The following is a 22007-nucleotide window of genomic DNA, read 5'->3' as shown; positions in this document are numbered from 1 at the left end:
CCCCTTTCAGGATATCACCGGGTTCCATCTCTGTGCAGGACACGGCGAACGACCCATTCTCTTTGAAAACCCCGTGGGCACGTGGCCCCTGCCCGGATATCGCTCATGTGCTAAGAGGTGGGACCTTGATGGGCCAGAGGCTTAAAAGATTTTTTAAAAGAGAAAAGAAGCTTCTCGCGGGTATCCGTTGGCACGATGATCTGCAATCATGTCTTGTCGGTAGTAGGATGAGTAAGTATTGATGTAGGTACATGGCCTACCTAACAAAGCAAAGCCCAATCTGGCAAGAGCTGCGCTTGTAATCCAATCATGATCGTACTATGGATTAACCCTATCGAGGTATACATACGGGGGTTATATTATATGCTTCTGGGCAATTGGCGACGCAGCTGAGCCCTAAGAATGGAGGTCGATGCACCAAACACCAGATAACTTCATGGTTACGTGAGGTGGCATGTGGTATAGTCTGGGGCCTGTCAGGCGATTTTTTGGGATGAGATGAGTCCTATACCCAATTCGTGATATTTTCCTCTCTTTTAGCGATGTCGGAGCTGTGGTGAGAAGCTGCATCGATTTCATCGTGCGACCGGAGGGTCTAGCCTTTTCTTTTGGGATACATACGACGGGGCTGGGTTGGCCTGGCTGTTGGCTGACTGCTGACTGCTGGAGTTACCCAAGAGAGGGAGAGCCACCGAGCAGGACGAGCAGAGAGGACTTTGTTTGGGGGACTGCGGGCGTGGAGGAGGAGGAGTCCAATCAGCCAAGCAACAAATAAGCTCAAGCCCTGCATGCATTTTCGATGAAATGCATACTGATTGAGGGAGAGCCTCTGGGACGAATCAGACCCGCTGGTTGTTACCTAACAAATACGTACAAACGTGGTATAGTCGGCTCCCGCCTCTTCTTGTTTCCTCTGGCTCCTGCAGTGGGAAAATAGGGAAAAGCCCCGTTGCGTGCACAATGCCGTCATCCACTGGGAAAACCAGCTGGAGCACCGCTCTCATAGCGAGTGCCACTCTTCCGATAGATAGCACTTTCAGCGTTTCAGCATTTCCGCGGAGAGTCGCATGCCTCTCTTCTTCATCTCCTTCTTCTCCTCTTCCTCCCCGTTTGGTCTTCCTCCCCCGTCCCGGCTTCCTTTTTCGCCTGGTCTGACCCGTACTTAGAATCTCTACTACTAGGTTCAAGGTATCCGTGGTATCCTCAAATCCGATCTACTTACCCGACATAGAGCGCCCGGGGCTTACGCACTCTAATCTCCGTGTCCTCCCGTCTGGGGTATCCCGAGCTAACGGAGAGCGCATATCTATCTGGTGGGCATGAGAGTTTACTGGTGGACGTGCACCCAGCTTATCTACCCGTGGACGCGTGATACATAACATAATCGAGCGTGCAATTCAGTAGAAAGATCTACCAATCTGATGGTAATATTTCACCCATTCTAGCCACCTCTAGTAGCTACAAACGGCAGGCCCAGCCAGGTATGTGCATGTAGCTACCTGAGCTCTAAGGACTACTCCCATCTCCCTAATTGCCGCATTAGGTACCTGACGCATACTTATTGACGCATTAGGTACTTGACGCATATATTGACGCAACATCGCTATTGGTCTTCTACTTACGTCAGGACCGAAGCATCATAGCTACCCGTTGCAGTCTATCTCTACACATACATGCATACAGACACACTCAACATGTTGGACTTCAACTCGTCGACGCCCTTCCCCGAGGGTGTCATATCCTTCCTCGACACTGATCTCTACAAGTTGACGATGCAATGCGCCGTCCTCAAGTACCATCCCGACGTCCCCGTCACTTACGCCTTCACCAACCGCACTCCCGAGAAGAAGCTGTCGCGCAAGGCCTTCGAGTGGCTCACCGCCCAGATCAGCAAGCTTGGCAACATCTCCCTCTCGGACGACGAGTTACGCTACCTGCAAACACACTGCAAGTACCTGAACGCACAGTACCTTGACTTCCTCCAAGAGTTTCGCCTCTCTCCCCGCGAACAAATCGTCACGACCTTCCAGCCCATAGGTGACGATACCGGAAGCCCAGACGACATCGGCGACTTCCAGATCCACGTTCGCGGCAAGTGGGTCGACACCATCCTCTACGAAATCCCCCTCCTCGCTCTCACCTCGGAAGCCTACTTTCGTTTTATGGACACGGATTGGAGCTACGATGGCCAAGAGGAGCAGGCATATAACAAGGGAATCGAGTTACTCGAGGCAGGCTGCATCACCTCCGAGTTCGGCACTCGCAGACGCAGAGATTACCACACCCAAGCCCTCGTCTTCCGCGGCCTGAAAAAGGCCGACCAGGAGGGCGAGAAACGGGGTTTGCCCGGCAAGATCTCTGGCACAAGCAATGTCCACCTGGCCATGCGCTTCAACATTCCCCCTATCGGAACTGTGGCCCATGAGTGGTTCATGGGCACGGCAGCTATCGAGAACAACTACCAAGAAGCCACGGAGAAGGCGTTGCAACGCTGGGTAGGATGTTTTGGTGCAGGTGTGCTCGCAATCGCATTGACCGATACCTTTGGCACGCCCGCCTTCTTGGAGGCATTCAGCAAGCCTATCAAATACCTCCCGGACACCCCAGGTGCCCCGGCAGCTGAGGATGGCGCCGCATCGGCCCGACATACGCCGAGGTCTTCACAGGCGTTCGCCAAGACTCTGGCGACCCGGCCGAGTTCGTTAAGCTGATGCGCAAGTTCTACGATTCGCAGGGAATCAAGTCCAAGACCATCGTCTTTTCCGACTCGCTGAACATCGAGAAGTGCATAGAATACAAGAAGGTCTCGGAAGAGGCAGGTTTCGAACCGACGTTTGGTGTGGGGACATTCCTTACCAACGACTTCGTCAACCTAAAGACGGGCAAAAAGTCGTCCCCGATGAACATTGTCATCAAACTGAGTTCTGCGGACGGCAACCCTGCCATCAAGATCAGTGACAATGCTGGTAAGAATACAGGGGACCAGGAGAAGGTGAACGAGGTCAAGAAACAGCTGGGATACCAGGAAAAGGAGTGGGAGGAAGGCGATGAGACGGCACGATGGGGTAAATGAGGAGCGACCGGGGGTCACTGCGTGGATGATGATGATGATACATGGACAAAACGTGGAGTTTGGCTGGACCCAAAACATTATTAACGGCTTTTAGAGACGGGTTGGCAGCGTTCTGATTTCGGTTGAGAAAAGCACGGGATACCCAAGCCATTTCAGCTTTCTTGTTCACAGTAACAGGCAGACAGGACTCTACCCCAAAAGCGTGTTGGGGCATACTACTAGACAGGGAGTGTAGGCACGCAGTGGAGCTGCCGCGGTACAGGACAGCACTGGCATACAACATTAGCGATGATGCTGGTGGCGTTGCATTCGTGTATGTATCTAATGTCAGATGCCATGAATGATTTGCAGCTTCGTGATGTTAGTGTGCATCATGTGTGTATGCATGTAGATGCGTCTACTAGGCAGTGTAATCCGCCATGACCGACCGTTGGCATCCTACCCTAGCGAAGGCCTGCCTGGTGGCCTAGTAATACATGCATCAATTCCATCAAGCAGTTTTTGATTGTATGGACGACAGATAAGATCCCGTTGTGAGCCAGCCAGCAGCCACAAATACAATCATATGCCCGGCCAGTCACAGTCCGCGGGGTAATGGATTGGAAATCTACCCCGCGATCCTCCTCCTGCAGCAGTCCCACTTGCTCCGATGGCGTGACGGCTGATGGCCCGGTCAGGGAGGTAGGTAATATTCCGATATGCAGAGTCATGTTGGCTGCGGCCGTATGTTGATGTTTGCTGCCGTAGCCATCAAGGTGGCAAGTTCGTTCATGCACTCTTATCTTTGGCTCAACACGTAATCCCGGCAAAGAGTCCGCAGTACAGCCTAACCTACAAGCAACCCACCATCCCTATCTGTGTTACCAGAAAACCACCACTGAGTGACTCGGGCATCCCTCGGCCTCGGAGACAGGTCCGGCTTTCACGAAATCGAGTTCATAAAGTCCAGATCGTCCAGTGAACTTTGATCCATCCAAGACTGGTTGAACGATGCGTTGCCCATGAGTCGATCTTCCACGATGCCTTGGTTCATCAGTGTTTCCAGTTGACTCTGCAAAAACGAATCATGTTAACGCTGCCGATCACTATGGCTATGGCCGTAGAGTGAAGCTTACCCAGTCATAGTCAGGTCCAGTCAGGTCCATTTGCTGGATCCAAGACAAGTCAGCTTGTGCGGCATCGAAGTCGGTCAAGTCGGCTTGCTGTCCCGGATACAAGGCTGCGTCATAGTTGTCCGTTGAACCGATACTGCTCGAGGCCGTATTCGTGGCCATGCCGTCAATGGACAGGCCCTCCAGAGAACCCATCGTCGCATCACTGGGATCCGCTGGCGTACTGGTCATGGAAACAACATTGACAGACACGCCCCTCATCGTTTCCGTCTTCTTCAGAATCGTATCGACCACTCGAACCGCCCGCTTGCAGTCCGGGACTTTGAGTGCCATCTCCTTCCAGATAGCGAGTGAGAGCCTGAGATGGCCCAGTAGGACGGTTTTGGAGGGGCTGGATCTCCGTGGGAAATCCAGTCAAAATTGCCTCCCTCCTCAGCGTAATGCGGATTCTGAATCGCGAGTGCTATAATCACGTCTGCGAGGAGGTAGTCATTGATCGCCAGTGACGACACAAAACCATCCATTCTGGTGGAGCATTGCTCCAGGCCTGGCCGCTTCGAAGATGCTGCGCTGATAGCCAACCAGGGCGAGTGCAGCTTCCAGGCATGTCCTTCTTGAGTAGCCTTGCTCTTTGCTAGGTGCAACCTCGGTTAGATAGCGCCGATGCAGAACGACACGGGATTTCTGGTAGAGCAGTGCCAAACCGAATCTGTGCACGACTTGCATGACCGGGTCAGTGACGCACTGCGATATTGGCTTTACTTTCACTGCCAAGAGTTAACAACTCAATTCAGGGGTAGCAGGAGGTGCGGATGAGCCGATACTCACTGAAATGCGGCACCTCCTTCCAAGCTTCTTCGAGGATCCCATCCACTCTCATCACCTCGGCAAAGGTGGGTGCTTTAAGCGCATGGGCTTGTTTGGCAACTAACCCGAATACTCGGCTAATTCGGGCCTTGTTGATGGGATAAGTCAGGGGGGTGTAGTCCGAATCTGGTCTCGCGGGTGGCAAGATGGTGCTCTTCTGATCGAAGTCTTCGTCGCGGAGGTTGCGGGGAAGGGCTGTGTCGCTCTCGATGCCGTGAATCATGCAGGGAAGGCCGAGGTGGAATCCCACTAGCAAATCGATTTGGATGGTCAAATGCCACCAACGCCGGCGCATCTCACCATCGTAGACCGAAAGGTTCGGGACCTTGCTTGGGTCTCGATGCAGCCCCATCTTGAGCATGAGCCGTATCAAGGTGGCGCAAAGGAGATAGCAGTTTACTTGAGAATGGCGGTCGAACAGAAAATCTCCTTCGGCATAGAGAATAAACGCCTGGACTGTCGAAGGGCCTGGCTGGTTATATTTCCCAGCCACAAGTGCCCATCCCGCTGCTCCACGATACAGCTTGAAGCGGTCTTCAGGACTCATATCTGACTCTCCTTCCAGTTCGTGCGGCGCCTGATAGATAGAGAAGAAGAGACCAAGAGCAGTAATCATGAAGAGTATCGCTATCCAGTGTAATGTCGGCTTCGAAGGATCTCGCCAGAATTCTGCATACTCCTTGCTGAAAGTTGGCATATGAATTATGTCTTCCGACGCATTTGTGTTAGTTCGTGATCCATCCGAGTGCTTTTCTGTTAGGTCGAAAAGGGGGCACCTACGCTGTGAAGGACTATTCGAGTTGAAATACCGGAGCATCAGGCGGTCTATGATGCTCTTATGTGGTAGTAGGGCCAAGAGATCCTCCCTGGTCCGGGGGACGTTCATGGAAAAGACGACAAGCTCTGGTCCTCCGTCAATCTCAAACGGATCCTGGATCTCTTCTCCGTCATCAGAGTCTTCGAAGTAGTTCTTGAGCTCGTCGAGCTACGCAAACCGTTATTTGTCAGTCGTAATTTACAAGCCAGGTATCTAGAATAAGGAGAAAGTGCGCCTTATCACTTACATCCTCGAGTATGGCCATGAAGTGTGTACCGCCGACATAGTTCGTAGACCGTTCGCTCTGCACAACGACTTGCCCACCGGGGTTCTTCCTCTCCATCTCGGTCGCGTTCGCGGGCGGCCCGCCTCCAGTTTCAACGCTGCCGCTACCGCTGCCACCGGGAACGTCGATCATGCCCCGGACCATGCCCTCGAGTCGCTTCAACCGCGCCGCCATGCCCTTGACCGGTCTCGGCTTCTCGGGCCGCGGCGCGTAGGCGCACGACTCCGGCCGGCCCTTCTTGGTGCATTGGTTGCATGGCGACAGGCGGTCGCATTTCAGCTTGGAGGCGCGGCAGCTGCCGCAGCTCAGGAGCACGCGTGTGCGCTTCACGTGTGGCGTTGGATGCTGCTGCTGGCTGCTGGATGTTCCGCTGTGGGGCGATCCGCTGCCGGGTGCTGAAGTCATGGTTGCGATAGACGCGGGGAAGAAGACGGTGGGGATATATATGTGTGTGTGAGAGAGAGAGAGTGCGTGTGTACTCTCTGGAGGACGGAGCTGGGCTGAAACGGTGATTAGGGTGGCTATATCCGGCGGGGTGGTAATGAAAAAGCAAAGTATTCCTCGGAAGACGGGCGCAATATCCACCTGTCTTATTCAGGGGATGTGCCTCTCTTATCACTCACTAAGTACTCCTATCATGAAGCCGGGTGGATTATGATTCCTCTCGCTCTTATTCGGAATAGATCGACGAAAGTTTAGAAAGGCAGTTGTGCGGCCAACTGCTTACTGTTACATCACGCTCGCTTTGCTTTTCATTGGGTTGAGGGCTCGGCAGAGCCTTCGACTATCAGCCGCACCTCCTTACACAGTAGCGCCTATTCGGGCCCAGCATATTGGGTTTAGGGGCTGGTGTCTCCCAGTCCCCCGGCTTGACGTGAGTACAATGTTGTCTACAAACCAACGCTTACTTGTTGCAAGAAAAGGAGATGAGTTTATGAGAGCAGTGGCAGAAAGGATCAGTTCCTTGAAGCGAAGTTAAAATAATTGCATTTCGATACTAGCTTAGCTACTTGGATATTAACCTGAAATCCGTTTCCCTAAAGTAGGATGACCTTGCTTGCGCGTGTTTGCAGATTTTCAAGATACATTATCTGACTTGCTTGTTCCAACTCTACGTAAATATACAAATCCTTGTCATTGTCTCAGACTCATGCAAAAATGCAATGCCAAAGTGGTAGTACACCGAGTAGCACCAGGAGTTGACCTCATCAAGGCCATGGGGTGTCGTGAGTTAATTGATCTGACCAGCAGACCTAAGACCAGACTGGTCATGCTTTCACCAAATGATTCTGGTTGTTCGTGTCTTCATGTCTTGCATACCTGGTGTCAGATTGCGCGTGCCGCACTGGAGCGTGGCGATGCGCTCGCGGAGGTCGAACTGGACAGCCCGAACCATAACTCTCTTGTCTTCAGGTATCGTTCTCTTCTCTGCCCGTCCTATGACGCTGGCTGGTATGCTCTCGCGACGACTGCCGCCGTTGCCCCATCGAGCATTGCCCCCTGGACCCAGCGGTACATCGTCAGAGAAGCCCACTGACTCATTGGAAAGCGACCCAGGACTGCCGACCGAGCCTCTGCCGGTTGTGCTGGATCCCGTGTACGGCGACGGGGGTTCCCCAAAGCCTGTGCCCTCTTCTTCGATCGCGGCAATCCACATCCCGATGCGGGCTGTTAGTTCACTATCCCACATGCCCTCTCTTCGGGAACTGCTTCTCAGCAGTTGGATGGCCTTCCTCCTTATGAATGGATCTCTGCACTTGGTTGCAACCACGAATAGTGGCGGGACTATGCCGAGATCGGCACTAAAACTGGGCTTTATATGCGGTGCAGTAAACTCGTGGCCGCCAAAAATGTCTGTATGGCCTGCTGCGTGTTGACACCACCGCGGGTCTGGACACCGTCTGGCCGCAGCCCTTCGCTCTTCATCACCGACAACTTCACTGGCCAGATCGACTATGGCCTGAAACTGCGGCAAGAAAGCATCAAACTGTAACTCGCTGTCGCTGAACGTCATCAGAAACAAGACTTGACCCATGATTTGGAACATCTTCAGAACCGCAATTGCTGCTTTTTCTTGACTGCTCTTTCCCGGCGCGGTGCGTGAAGCCAGAATATCATCAAACGCCCTGGACCATGCTTCGATCTCGTTTCTGAAAACCATGCCGTACTGCTTGAGGGAAATGGGCAGGATACCCATAGGACTCGTGCTGGTTGTGAACTGGAACATGGTTTCTGTGAAGCGGAAGATCTTTTCCAAAAGGGCATCCCAAGCGAGGCGGCCTTCTATCAGGGACTCGAATCTCTCAGGGATTGGTGTCTGGTTCGTCGAGACAGGAGACCCTCCCTCCGATGAAGGCGATACGGCATCACCTTCTTGAGGGGTAAGCCGGATGACGAATGGATGAGGGAAGTGGAACGCCATGTCATAGGATTTGGCTTGTATTGCCAGCCGAGTAAACATCTGGATGAGATCCTGCTCAACGGGTTCCTCGGGTTTCGGAAGAAAAGCTCTACGCCGCTCCTCCCTGAGTTTCTCCAACAACCTCAACCCATTCTGAATTTGAACGATTGCTTGTTTATGATCGCCGATGAATGAATCGAAACAGGCCAAGAGCACAGTTGCCATCAAACTACTCCTCTGCGACGACTGAGTTTCCTGTGCCGAGGAGAACATGATGGTAAGAGCATCGGAGTAATGGCGGAAGGCAACTTCCCAATGCATCTTCGCGTTGTCGGTTGGGTCGAAATGGTCGCCTGGCGACGTAGGAGGCGATTCTGTCATTTTCTCTAGAGTTTTGTATAATGCGCCCAGCGCTACAACCGAGTGCCGCACCGCCTCTTCGGCATGGCACTCCTGTAGGACGCTCCGAGTCCAGAAGGAGGAATCGAAGAAACCAGACAGCTCACTAGCCGTACGTTCGCGGAACAACTGAAAGTACAAGCCCTCCTGGGGATCGAAAGCCAGACTGAAACTCGGTCGGTGCAGGGTTAGAGAGCTGGCCGTTGCTGTGGGGGTGAGCGGAGGAGTCCGGGGATGCGGCAATGGCTGTTGAGGCAATCGTGGAGGCTTTGCCTGGATGATGGTAGGTACTAGATGCTGCGCCGGCGACCTAGCTGGTGCTAAGCTTGTCTCTGTCGTAGGCCTTGGCGCGATGATGGCCTCCTCAAACGGTCTTCTTCTGGGTGGTGGCGGATAGCCTGTGCAGGCTTTCTTTGATTTGACACATTGGGAACAAGACGGTCGTTTCTCGTCGCACTTGATCCTTCGCAGCCTGTAGTGGGTTTGTAAGTCATGCGCACTCGGAGATGTTGAAGCAGTGAAGCGGTTCAGTGTGGTGTCGCATACTTGCAATTAGTACAGCCTGTCTTGACCTTAGGCCTGCTAGTCCTTGTCCCTGTCTTCTTGGGCTGCTTCTGCGACCCGTCGCCGGCGCTGGGGGACGTAGACATGCTGAACAGAGAGAAAGCGCTTGGTCCGCTGGGAATCGGACTCTATCCACCGCACTGCGACCTGTGTGCCCAGCTATCGGAGAGGTAGTGAGTGTACGTGCACGTGGGCTACAGGTATATGTTGAGCTCGCGCTTCCGGTTGCGCTCTTAATAAAGGGATGAGACGACAGGATCTGTCCGAGGTTGAGTTATTAGTGTACTGGTATATGATCTTTGTTGTCGGGCTTCCCATGGCAGCTTGCGAAGCATCTCATGGGGCGGCGCAAACGCCAGGTGTGGAGGATTCCGAGCTTTGTGTTTGCGAAAGCTATTCGATCAGATCTGCCTTCCAATAAAACCAAATAATCCGGGGTGAGTTGAAGCGTGAGAGCTTGTAGCATAGCATAGCATGTACGGAATCAATCGATGCCGCAGAACGGAAGAGTCTGGGGATACAGGTATTGCAGATCCCAGATGCGTTGTTGATGTTGCTGTTGAGCAAAGGAATATAGATAGGTAAATGTACCTAATGGGTGCATGTGTATGTAGGCATGTATGTAAGTGGCACGGCTCGAGGTTCTTACTCATACGTGTGTGTATGTACGTATATGTATGAGAGCCGCGGCGGGATGGTGGAATTGATGAAAAAGTGCCCCGGTGGCTTAGACAAGAGGCAGGTGGGCAGGCATTGGGTATAAGAAAGTCGAGTCACTTTGCGCGACGGCTCCAGTCGACAAGCACATGCATTAGTGCAGACAGAAGTGCAGACAGAAGTGCAGACAGAAGTGCAGGCAGAATTGCAGGCTGGATGGGCCCCCCTCCCTGCATGTACCACCTGCTCGCAAGACCGTACATTACATACCTACCGCCAGGTCAGGAAGTACATACAGGTCACCGAAGGCCCCGCGACTGCATTCCATTGCTTGCTTTTGCATGCTGCTCATGTCGCAATCCAGAAGGGGGAAAAGGGCGGCATCTTGAGCCGCGTTCCACCCAACCACGCTCGACGCTCCATCGGATGCGCTGTCGGCCTGCCCTGCCCAGCGCCACGATCCGGGGCTAAGCAAGTATACATCGGCCGCTTGATTCACCAGACCGAGGCATTGCTCATATCGCCCATCTGGGACCTTCTCATTCGTTTCGATCCGAGAGATAGAATAACATTAGGTATGTTGATGACTGCAAAGCGCACCCCTGCCAAGTCGAACAGAACAGGTAGCTTGTCTTAGCTGTTGGCATGGCAAGATGGCTGGCTGAAGGTCGTGATGGATGATACTGGGGTTGCACAAGAATTGACGCGGGGAGGGCAGATGTTGTCATGTCGATGCAACAACCCTCGAGGAGGATCTTTTTCGTTCCTCGGGGAAGAGGGCCCCGACAAGACGAGGAGGAGCAAACAGTGCGGCCGCCTCGTGATAACTCGATCTGAATGTATCACGGCTCGCAACGTCACGACTCGTTGTACAGCAAGAAGCACAGCAGTTTGTCTACATGTTTCATGAACAGTCTAGGTGTGTTGTCTAACCCGGTAATTAGGGGGCCATGGAGGCGATCGTCTTCCTCTCTTCCTCTCTTCCTCTCTCTCGATCCGGGAGAGTCTTCGCTGGCCCTTCATACGCAGCAAGCAATCCGATTCCTCTCCTCCGTCATGGCGCCAGAAACAAGGGGGAAACCTAATACGTCGGTCGATGGACAATGCATCAGACGAAGTCGATAGGTACAGTGCCTAACCTAGGCTTGACGCCAGTGCTGCTAGCTGCCGTAGCGCTACAGAGGATAAGGGACAAGGAACCCCCGTACGAATTGCCGACCGAGAAGACGGCCTCCCTGATTGGACTTCGAAGTTCAGGGCAATCTTCCCCATCCCTACAAGCAGTGGGCGATTACTCGTGTCTGTGCCCTGCCCAGAGGAGTTTAGGGACATCTGGAGTCATGAACTTGCTAGTCAGAGGCACAACCCGACTAGAGCTCCCCCTCGTCTCATCCCATTGATCTCTTCGGTTCGACTGATATACTCAAGTCCTCTGATAAGCCTAATAAGCCTATTGAGACGTCATGTTAGGTTAACACACTTACAGTACCTCCGGGTATGCCCTGCCAACCGTCGACATTAATTACCAGCCAGCCAACCTATCCTGTTGGTGTGACTCGTTCACGGTAGCAGGATTGCCAATACGTCGGCGCTGCACGCCATTTCCCTTCGTTGCGATGACCCCACGCATCAAGCCATTTGGGTACCTAAGTCGGAGCTAACAGTGGTGACGATACTACTATTGCGCAGTAGCAAGGCGTGGCTTAGACCCCGCGCCCGCATCTACCCCTCCAGCCCTCCAACCCTCCAACCCTCCTGGGGCCGGCACCGATGACTACGTGCCTCCTGTACAATGGCCCAATCACAGCTGCGCCATCCTCCAAATCCAATCCGATGCATCCCTTGCAGACCGCTTGAATTCGGCTCATACAGGGCCATTTCTCTATCATCTACCACTATCTCCCAACCACTAAGGACGGTGAGGATGGCGCTTAGCGTGACCACCAGACATGCCACTTGGTTGCCTCCTGCGCAAACCAGACTGTCGAGGGGACGAGCTCCCTCCGCCGGCATGACGAACGCAGGAGCGGCCCGCCTACTCATGTTCGTGGGACGCAACCTCGTCTGATTGTTGGGGAGCAGTACCCACCTTGCTCAGCCCTATGAGGGCCAAAAAGGTACGTGTTTCCAACCGCACCCAGATGCGTCAACGCCTAGCCAACGGTGGCCTGGCGATGCGCGCTGCTTGCTACTGGATACTACCACACGATGCAGCAAGCTGCCCGTCAGATTTTGGGCCACACGCAGGAGGAAGATTTGTACGCGTCCCATTCTATCTTGGCTTCAGCCCTACCGTGCGACCCCCATGGTTTCCAGGCCTCCTGGCTAGCATCTACCATATCGGAGAGTTGCCAGCAGGTTGCTAGCGTCGTCGGTATCTAGAAGCCCATCGTTGCAAGCCACCAAGACCAAAACAGCTTTGCGCCATGCATACGCAGTACACCGGAGGCGAAGGGGGTAAAGAGGCCAGTAGTCTCGAAAAATACCTCTGCTTTGGCAAGTTGAGTTCGGTCAAATGGTTGCGCCGGCCGGTTCCTGGATTTACCTAGTCCTCTCCTGCCACGCAAGAGAAGGTGTTCGGTTTAGCAAGACATTTTCGAGACACCCAAGTTCATCTGTGTACCCAGCTTGCACACTCTCATTTGGAAACAATATATCTCCAAGATGGACAATAAATTTTAATCCCGCATCGGGCTCTGCAGCGTAGCCAGGAGAAAGACCAGATAGACTTCCAACTTGGCAGTGTGTGAAGCAGACCTCGTCGCCGAGCTCGAGCGTCATTCCTAAGTACAGCAGCTATCTACACGGAGATGGGAACTTTTTAGCAGCTCAAATCCAAGCCGCCGGCGTTCTCTTTCGGTCCTTTTTGATAGACAATATCTCGATAGCCTATGTACGATGGTACATTCTACGATCAGAGCATACAAACAGACTGACCGGCAATAGATCAAGTCTCCGTATCCCCCACATCAGCAGCCTTGGGGTGTGACTGCATCTGACTAAGACGACTCATCGTATGACAACATGAAGATGTTGCCAAAGGGCGACCTCTGATTTAATCATCAACCCAATTCCATTTGCAGCAATGTATAGGCATCTAAGGCAATATCCCGCGAACAACTCGCATATGCTTTTCCTCTTGTGACAGCCGACTTGCACAAAGTTGCACAACGAGCGAATAGGATCAGCAACACGGGTTTACTTCCGCGAGGTAACTCTTTGGATTCCTTTTCCTAGAATCTGCCAACTTCCTTAGAGGCATTGTCATGCTTGAGGGACGAATGAGTAAGTACTTAAATCGCATGGGCTCCTAGTGGGCCGGACAAATCGCAAGCAGCTTGTTGCTTGATGTATATGTTGCGAAGGCGAAAGGACTTTGCAGTGTATATGCAGGCAACGTTAACTTGCTTGACAGTATGATGTGAGGTCCGAGGGGTTGCTTAGCTGCGCGTCGCGGCGCGGGATAGCCTACTCTTGCCCCCAAGCTGGGACGAACGCTGTGATATAGGCCTGGGGACTATATATGAACGAAGTTGATGTATGCAGTTCAGCAGCCACCACATTAACTAAGAGAGCCATACATGCCTGCAACCACGCCGGACGGTCTGGCCGTTAAACCCGGCTTGTTGGTAGAGGCAGTGCTACGCCATCCTGTTCAGACTGAGATGCGGGATGACATTATCCCTGCAGTACAGCCTCGGACTTCCGCATCGGCCTGTACGGACTTTGCCGACAAGTTATAGAGCTGAGCCACAGCGTAGAACAACATGATATCTCGTCATTCTTCTGGAAGTGGGAGGATTCGTGACGTCAAGACATTCTTCACCACCTTACTTCGCCAGCGCACGAGATTGACAGGCACAGGGCCCCTTCCAGTGTCCACTGGTACATTCCCAGGTCGGAGATGGGCCCAGTCAGGGTCTCACTAGAGCACCGACAGGGAAACAATGCGCCATGCGATGGTACCAAGCATATATATAGAATATGAGATGAATTGATTTATGTACGAGCCGAAGTAAATACTGCTTTAGACCTTTGATTGTTTTGACAACCCTTGGTGTTTGTGTAGATGTAGTTCAGAGAATATCATGCTGGGAACCGGCTGCTTAACTTTGTGGGGTTGGAGCTCAAGAGCACCACGAAAGGTTCAAATGGGTGGGATCCTTGCAAGAAAAAAGGTCCCCGAAAGCTCCAACCTTTGAACAATCCAAAACTTTCGTACGAAAGATACAAGAGCCATTGGCCTCCAAAGATAACTCCCGCAAGCCGACGAAAACACATTCTCCAGAAGCCCATCCTAGAGAGCGCGAAGAACGAGCAATGGCGACGCCCAACGGTGCTGCATCCCCGCCCGGAGGTGGTAGTGGTAGCAGCGGCGGTACCGAGACACCACAGCAGCAGCCGCAAACCCAATCATCCAAGTACAAAGACCCCATGCTGCACAACGTCGCCCTGGGCATCACGCCCATCGCCTTCGGCGCCATGTTCCTGCCGCCGCGCCGCCTCGACTTCCGCATGGTCGTGCTGGGCGGCTCGGCGCTCTGGGGCATGAACCAGCTGGCGTACGACTGGCGGGGCCAGTCGCTCGCGCAAAAGTACGGCTTCACGCGCACCGAGGCCAGCAGCGACCCGGAGATACGGAAGAAGCAGCAGGAGGAGGCGGACAAGGCCCGGCTGACCTACGGCGGCATGCACGACATGCCGACGGAGCGCTCGGCGCTGATCCAGCAGCGCATCCGGGAGGAGAAGGCGCGGCGGCTCGAGCTCGCGGGGCTCAGCGAGGCCGAGCGCGCGCAGCGCCTGCAGGAGATGCAGCGCAAGGAGCGGGAGCGCCGCGGCACGCTCGAGTCCATCTGGATGGGCGAGGAGGACGCCGACTGGCGCGAGAAGCGCGACCAGAAGGAGAAGGAGGCGCTGCAGGACGGCGGCGTCGGCTACTGGGGCCTGATCACCGAGCAGCTCAGCGAGGTCTGGGGCCACGGCGAGAAGAAGGCCCAGGAGAAGGAGGCGGAGCTCAAGAAGGCGGCGGCGAATACCAAGGAGAAGGTCGAGAGCGAGGTGAAGAAGAGCTCCTGAGGGAACGCAACGGTTCGGGAATATCACGTTTGATGACACATGAAAAATGTAATATAGTACTCATAATGCCATATAGCGAGTGTACAATACCAGGAGGGGGATTCGAGTCGAAACTTGTCACATCCACAGGCGGATTCACTCGGGGAAACGACATCTCACAATCGCAACTACCAGCCCATGCCGGGCTTTTCTATGATTGTAATAACCTCTTATCGCACGTGCTATGACAATTATCCGTGATGGATCGCTTCTGACCGCGAATTGATCTCTTAACTTTTTTAACGCTGAAGAACTCCTATACGCCACATGAAACCAAGCTTCTCCCATGACGGCAGATTGTGTTATGCAAGGGGGCGCATTCGGACACGATGCACACCATTACTCGCCCTTGGCGGCCTTCTTCTTTGCCTTCTTCTCCATCTTGACCAGCTGCTTTGTGCGCTCCTTCAGCGCGCGGCCCGCCAGCAGCTTGCCGCGCTTGTTGCGCAGGCGCGCCGACTCCTTCTGCTTGCGCTGCGCCTTCTTCTCCTCCCGTATCGCGGCCTTGTCGTCGTACTTGCGAGTCCACTCGGACATGGCGGCCTCGACCTCCTCCTCGCGGCAGCGAATCGCTGGGCGCGAGGCCGAGCGACTTGCGGATGATCTCGCGCTGCTTGCCCATCAGCTGGAGGCGGCGGCGGGCCGGTCGGTTCAGGCCGGTCGGGGCCTGTTCCTGGTTTTCGTTGCTCTTCTTGGTCTTCTCGGTCTTCTCGCCGGCCTCTTCGTCCTCGCTGTCGGAGAAATCGGAGGATGAAGACGAGGAGACTTCTTCCGCAGCAGCAGCCTTCTTGGCAGCCGGGGGCGGGCTTGACGTCGACGGCAAAAAGGGCGTTTTCTTCCACTGCGACGGGCGTCTTCTTGACCTTTGTGGTAGTAGTGGCAACCGGCTGCAACTTGTATGAGGTGGAGGGCACGGCGTCAGAGTCGGAGTTGGAATCCGAATCGGAGTCGGAGCTGGAGCTGGAGCTCGACTCGTCTTCTTTCGCAACGGCCTTGGCAGCTTTGCGCTCTGCCTTTGACGACTTGGACTTCTTCAGTGCGGCCGGGCCCTTCTTGTTCTTCTTGGAGGCGGCCTTCTGGGCGGTCGAGCTGTCGGAGTCCATGTCGACATCTTCGGATTCGAGGGGTACTGTGCGCTTTTCCTTCTTGGACTTCTGGACCTTGTCGCCGGAGACCTTCACCTCTTTCTTCTGCTTCTTCTCCTTGACGGGCTTCGCCGCTCGTTCCTTGGCCATTGTGATGAAGGTGACCAAGTGCACTCGGGTATTCGCTTGTAAAAATGACTTCTCGGGTGTGAATAGTTGGTCAAGGCGGTGGTGAATGGAAGTAAGTTTACAAGCTACACTGGCGATCAGTTTGGAAATGCGGATTGGCAGAGGATCTGGAAGTTCCAAACTTTTTTAGGTTATCTTATCTGCCACCCCACGCTACCTGACTTACAACAGGGGTGGTTGGGCCAATGCACAACATTGGGCCGTGTATAGGGTCCCTAGATCCTTGGCAGGTACCCCCTATAAACTTGACCACCACATTCCATAATATCAGGTGGTCTTGGGCCATTCAATACTATGTTCTGATCGGAAGGATTCTGATGCAATTGCTTAGAATGCCTTTTCGAGCAGCTACTAACCTAGGTGGATAGCCATGGTTACAAAGTCCGCATTCACAACTTGTCCCTTCGTCTCGCTAAACATCCCCCTCTGTAGCTGGAGTGGATGATGTCGTTTCTGCCTCGACCTTGACGTTGTCGTCGACCCATACCACATATTGCAATATGGCCTCTACACTGATCAGATGCGACCCCTCGGGAGTTGCGCCGTGCTCTTCATTCTGTGGCAAGGGGGTTTCCCCGGGTCTTAGGTCTTTTCTTGACCATCCACTGAAGGTGATAGGAGGTATGGCAATACATGCTATACGCATGAATGATTAGGTATGCTTTACGCAAAGGGTATAATTAATAAGAAGGAGGTGACAAGATGTAGAGGGGATAGGCAGAATGTGTTGTTAAATTCAACGTCCTTGACTTTCATGGATCAATATCAGATCTTCTTATGCAGCTTGAACATCCAAGTATGTCCTGTCCAGCCACATACCTACCTCTTCCTTCTTTCCCCTTAAGCTGAACAGATTTCTCACCAGTTCGGGTTGGACTTCAATTTCCTCCATGACCAAGTTGCCCTGCATCAATGTGTGCTGCAGATACTCCAGGCAAATCATACAAATGAGTGACTTCTTCACCATTCCACAAAAGAAGGCAGGCGCTCATAGTTGGTCCATCATCAGAACATCTCGGCCCAACACCGACTGATGCTGCTTGTCTGCCCCAGCTCTTGACAATCCTCACCCATCACCAACCCTCCTTCCTAGACAGAGACTGAAATCACTCGCAAGAACAAAACACTGAAAGGTCACCATTCTTCCTTCACAGTCCTGACCTATCACTTTTGCACTTCGCAGTTCTTTGTGCCAACATATCTGCCATCATACAACCAATTCAATATTATTTGCAGGAACTGCCCCGAGATCAGGTCCTTCCAGAACACCATCCTGTTCTTGCTTCAAGTTGCAACTTTCTCTAACATCTCAACCCATATCTATCTCTCCATCCCACCTCAACTCACACATCAGTCAACATGCCTACCGGACCCACACGCACCGCAAGACGTCGCGCGAGACCCGTGACGAGAGCTTATGCTCTGGAGCGTTCGTCCCTGCGCGAACTGGACCGTCATCGACGAGCCATGAGAGCAGCCAGAATCGAGGGTGCCGATCAGCCTGTCCCACAGGAAGAGCTTGAGCAGCCCACAAGTGTCCTTCACCGCGCCCAGGCCCTGGCCAACGCCAACTACCCCGGTAAGCGACGCCTGTCCAACGCCTACGACGAGCGGGTCTGCAAGCAAAGGAACACCGACTCACTCTTCGGTACGCCCTGGGATGATGCAGATGACGGACTTGAGAAACCCGCCTACGATACGATGCTGGCTTTGTCCGCCGGCAACAACTCCGGAAATGGCCGCACCAGTGTGGAAGGCTTGGGCACCTTTGGCAAACTGCCTTTTGAGATTCGCACCGAGATCTTCGAGATTGCCCTGGATCACGAGGAACCCATAATCGTGCTGAAGGGCTGGTCGCTCGTCTACATCCGCGACCGGCCTAGTCTCCCAGTGCATTTACTGCGCGTATGCCGTTCCTTCTATGAAGAAGGCTTGCCGGCCCTATACGGCAGCAACACATTCCACTACAAGATCCGCGACCCTCCCGGATCCCACCGCGACACCAACGCAGTGGTCAACAAGGTCTTCCAGGACCCCGGCTTCACCATCCCCATCAACAAGCACGGCCATCTGTTCCGCAACATCCAGGTCTCCATTGAGGCAAACCGCATGCACACCGCCGAGATCCGCGGGAATGTCGCCAAGGCGCTCCAGAAGTTCGTGCCGGGCCACGGCTTACAGCAGCCTGCTCAGCTGCGCCGTGTCATCATCCAGGTGCCCCTGCAGACCCGCCGCGAGCTGAGGATGCAGACCACGCCGGCGGCAGGTCCGCGCGACGTCCCCAGTGCCGACTTCTTCAAGGGAGGCTCTTGCGTCTCTCGAACCCTGGCGAACCTCAACTGCCAGTTCATCGAGATTGTGGGGCAGCTCAAGGCGCCCATCGGAACTGAGGGAATCTGCTTCAGGGCCGTCATTGACCGTCGACCTCACTTCACCCAGCAGAGTGTGGATGCCGGCGACGAGGACCCCTGGGCCAACGACGTCGTCGCCCTCGCCAACCGCAAGCGGGTGTTTGCGGCGTCGCGGGCCCGATTCGGTCTGATCGGACACTGGATCACGCGTGTGACCCTGAACCCCTTTCGGTACCTGGGCCCGGACGCCTTGTTCCAGCCGTACGTCCCGACTCGCTACACCAAACCTCTCCACTCGCTGGAGACCAAGTACCGGAACCCCAAACCCAAGAATGGATCGAACTCTCAGCAGGAGGAACCCGCCGAAGCGGGCCCCAGCGAGCCAGCACGTGGCGTCGTGACATTTTCACGAGGGCACATTGTCACCATCACAACTCCCATCACCAATTACAACACCGGCAGTGACTACGATGTTGATGACGATGCGAAGGGGTACACGGGGATTGACCTTGACTCCGACGACTCCTCTGTTGATAGCTTTGGTGACGACGAGTTTGACGAGGAATACATCGACAACGAGGTCAATTAATACCAAGAGGTCAGCTTGAGACCTATAATACGCGACATGAACAAGAGCACACAATACGTACCCTTCACCACCTCAATACGGAACATAAACCGACATTCTAAATTCCTGCGCCATCGTGACCTGCGACGGGCAGGTAAGAATTCCTTGCGTTTGACTTTTTACTCCTTCTACATGTTCGAGTACATCCCACTACTTGACGATCGCACACCATCTACGGAGTCCATAACTATGGCTCGAGGGATATGCTACATGGTATTCTCAATGAGGATAATCTGTCCAAGCCAAATCGTGGCGGGTAGCAAGCGTCGTCGTACGGTCATACGTATCGCCTTCAGTTGGGCCTTACTCGCCCCCGAAAACTCATACCGCGGTTCTTTCTTTCATTTACATTAATGCTCTCTACTCAGCAATTGATCACCCGTACCCCTGAATGCATGCGTTTCTCTATCTAATGAATCGTGGTATCGTCTGTGTTCGTTGCGTGATAGATATGGCTTATGGCCTTTTCATGGCTTGCTATGCTTGTAACTGGCTCTCCCAAGTAAACACATTTTGCTCGCTTGCCCCTTAAGCTACGCTCAATTTTACCTTGCTAACCTCTAAAGTTTCTGAATCTACGAGCACAATCTCCTGTGTAGCTGTAAACGAGGGCACTGCGATGAGCCGTACCGTCTGCCCCTCGCGCCCCTTGATCACTTTAGTGCCAAACTCGGGCTGGCAGCCAACAAAGTAGAGATGCGGGCATTCCTTCATGACAAACGGATCGTCGTCCTGGAATGGGTAACTCCCTAAAGTTGTTGTCAGCACATGCTCATGCTCTCTCTTATAGCAATCACCAGCTGGATAGGGGCATGTTCACTTACATAAAGTATCTGGCGCGGTCGGGGCCATGCACCGCCACCGACACGTCGCTTCCATCATGCCAAGACGGTCTTCGCTGTCGACATACTTGAAGATGTCGTCAATGTTCTGGCCGCCGGTCCCTAGTACGCGCCAGCCTTCGACCTCGCCCTCCCAGGGATTCGTCACCGTGTCGAGCCAGCCCTCGTCGGTGGTCGCCGGCGGTGCCGAGAATGGGCGCGAGCTTGGGAACATGGCTGCGTGGATAGGCTGCTGCGGGTACGAGGCCGTGGCTGGGTCCTGGGCGCCCGGGAGCAGCGTCACGGGCATCGTGGGCAGGAGCGAGGCGAGAAACTCGTCGAAGAGCTGCGAGGGCACGGCGTTGTAGGAGCTGGCGTCGTAGCCGTACTTCTTGTTGATGGGTTTCTTGGCCTGAGCTTCGTCGAGGGGAACTTTGCGCTCCTCGAGTGAGATCGAGTTGCCCGCGATGATGAGCCGGCTGATCTGCGACAGCTCTTGCTGGGCGGATGGGTCCAGTGCTTCGCCTAGCAGATACTCCAGCAGCAGTGTCAGTTCGAGGGAGTGGGAGGCGTCGCTGCCTGAGAAGGCCAGCCCGGATACGATGGCAATCTTGCCGCCGCTGCCGCATGTGGTTGCATCAGTCATCTCCTCGTCTTCGTCCTTGGGTTTCTTGGCCTTGCCCTTGCTGTCGCTGGCCGATGGCGGGTCGGAAAGAGCCCAACGCTCCGGCTGGGGTGGCAAGTCGGGTAGCTTGAAATCGATCACTTCCAGCTCTCCGTTTACGTTTTCAGATCCCATGACTGATATAATACAGCCAGTCACCAGGATATGTGACTTCAGTACGTCGCCCACCAGACGTATTCGTCCCGATTCGTCTTCCAGAGTGACTGCATCCTCCTCTGACCAGTACTTTTCCTGCGTGATCGGAGCGGATATCCATCGCTGCATGAACAGTCAGTCAGTCATTTTGTAGCCCCTTGTTCCAAGCGAGGCACTCCTCAAAACCATGCAACTTACGTCTTTGGACACATCCTCCAAAATGTTGGGCTTCAGGGGCATCTCCATATACACGGTGCCGGTGACCCAGCAAAGCTCACCCTGTCGGATGTCCAGGACACGTTCCACGCGCTTGACTGGCTCATCGGCAACAATGGTGCCGTCCCAGGCCGAAAGTGCGACATCGTCTACAGCAGGTTTGATTTTGGTAAGCCGCAAAAAGTACATGTCAGCAAATTGTTGCTGATATGATTTCTCTTTAGCCAGACGGAACGTCTGCAACGGCTTATATGTTGATGAAACCCTCTTGAGATCATCATCTTCTTGCTTGCCCCTATTTTGAAGTCAGCCTCCGTGTTTGCGCTCACGACTGATATCCAGTCCCATTTGCTAATTATTAGATCCGAAGTAACAAATCAAAAGTATGCTTACGAGGGGCTGTGCAAGAGGCTTCCCGGGATGTTTTCGAGGTTAGCCATGATGAGGCAGATTGGTGACCGTTCGACCCAAAAGGATGTTGACCGCACCTCGGAAACTCTCTCTCTCGCTACTTTGGGTTGGAGCTCCAGTCGAGGTCCTGGATACTAGGAAACGCGTCAATCGATTGGAGACGCGACTTGGGGAGTTTATGGCGTAAATTGGCCC

The 22007-nt window shown here is 53.9% G+C and overlaps 7 protein-coding genes across 7 annotated transcripts; 3 read left to right on the top strand and 4 right to left on the bottom strand.

Annotated features, from left to right (window-relative positions):
- Positions 1-1694: 1694 nt before the first annotated feature.
- Positions 1695-3073, top strand: PG997_012361 (nicotinate phosphoribosyltransferase; the record flags this gene model as incomplete). Its single annotated transcript, XM_066816675.1, is given in 2 exon segments — positions 1695-2607; positions 2625-3073. 2 exon segments carry the CDS (start codon positions 1695-1697, stop codon positions 3071-3073), a joined length of 1362 nt encoding a protein of 453 aa, XP_066662367.1.
- A 922-nt stretch (positions 3074-3995) lies between these two features.
- PG997_012360 (C6 transcription factor) lies at positions 3996-6560 on the bottom strand (the record flags this gene model as incomplete). Its single annotated transcript, XM_066816674.1, has 5 exons — positions 3996-4124; positions 4189-4543; positions 4703-4952; positions 5014-6037; positions 6117-6560. 5 exons carry the CDS (start codon positions 6558-6560, stop codon positions 3996-3998), a joined length of 2202 nt encoding a protein of 733 aa, XP_066662366.1.
- An 871-nt stretch (positions 6561-7431) lies between these two features.
- On the bottom strand, positions 7432-9605 carry PG997_012359 (Aspercryptin biosynthesis cluster-specific transcription regulator atnN; the record flags this gene model as incomplete). The annotated part of the gene is made up of 2 exons (XM_066816673.1): positions 7432-9427; positions 9502-9605. 2 exons carry the CDS (start codon positions 9603-9605, stop codon positions 7432-7434), a joined length of 2100 nt encoding a protein of 699 aa, XP_066662365.1.
- Positions 9606-14496: 4891 nt separating this feature from the next.
- On the top strand, positions 14497-15252 carry PG997_012358 (uncharacterized protein; the record flags this gene model as incomplete). Its single annotated transcript, XM_066816672.1, has 1 exon — positions 14497-15252. The coding sequence occupies one exon, from the start codon at positions 14497-14499 to the stop codon at positions 15250-15252; it is 756 nt and encodes a 251-aa protein (XP_066662364.1).
- A 378-nt stretch (positions 15253-15630) lies between these two features.
- Positions 15631-16526, bottom strand: PG997_012357 (uncharacterized protein; the record flags this gene model as incomplete). The annotated part of the gene is made up of 2 exons (XM_066816671.1): positions 15631-15863; positions 16058-16526. The coding sequence occupies 2 exons, from the start codon at positions 16524-16526 to the stop codon at positions 15631-15633; spliced, it is 702 nt and encodes a 233-aa protein (XP_066662363.1).
- Positions 16527-17924: 1398 nt separating this feature from the next.
- On the top strand, positions 17925-19505 carry PG997_012356 (uncharacterized protein; the record flags this gene model as incomplete). The annotated part of the gene is made up of 1 exon (XM_066816670.1): positions 17925-19505. The coding sequence occupies one exon, from the start codon at positions 17925-17927 to the stop codon at positions 19503-19505; it is 1581 nt and encodes a 526-aa protein (XP_066662362.1).
- Positions 19506-20072: 567 nt separating this feature from the next.
- PG997_012355 (DNA polymerase delta subunit 2) lies at positions 20073-21841 on the bottom strand (the record flags this gene model as incomplete). Its single annotated transcript, XM_066816669.1, has 4 exons — positions 20073-20293; positions 20369-21308; positions 21384-21696; positions 21795-21841. 4 exons carry the CDS (start codon positions 21839-21841, stop codon positions 20073-20075), a joined length of 1521 nt encoding a protein of 506 aa, XP_066662361.1.
- Positions 21842-22007: the final 166 nt, after the last annotated feature.

Source organism: Apiospora hydei (assembly GCF_038363865.1).
Source record: "Apiospora hydei strain CBS 114990 chromosome Unknown utg000009l_segment0_segment0, whole genome shotgun sequence".
In the NCBI taxonomy this organism is placed as follows: domain Eukaryota; kingdom Fungi; phylum Ascomycota; class Sordariomycetes; order Amphisphaeriales; family Apiosporaceae; genus Apiospora; species Apiospora hydei.
The sequence above is the reverse complement of the archived record's forward strand: the minus strand, read 5'-3'. Positions and strand labels throughout refer to the sequence as shown.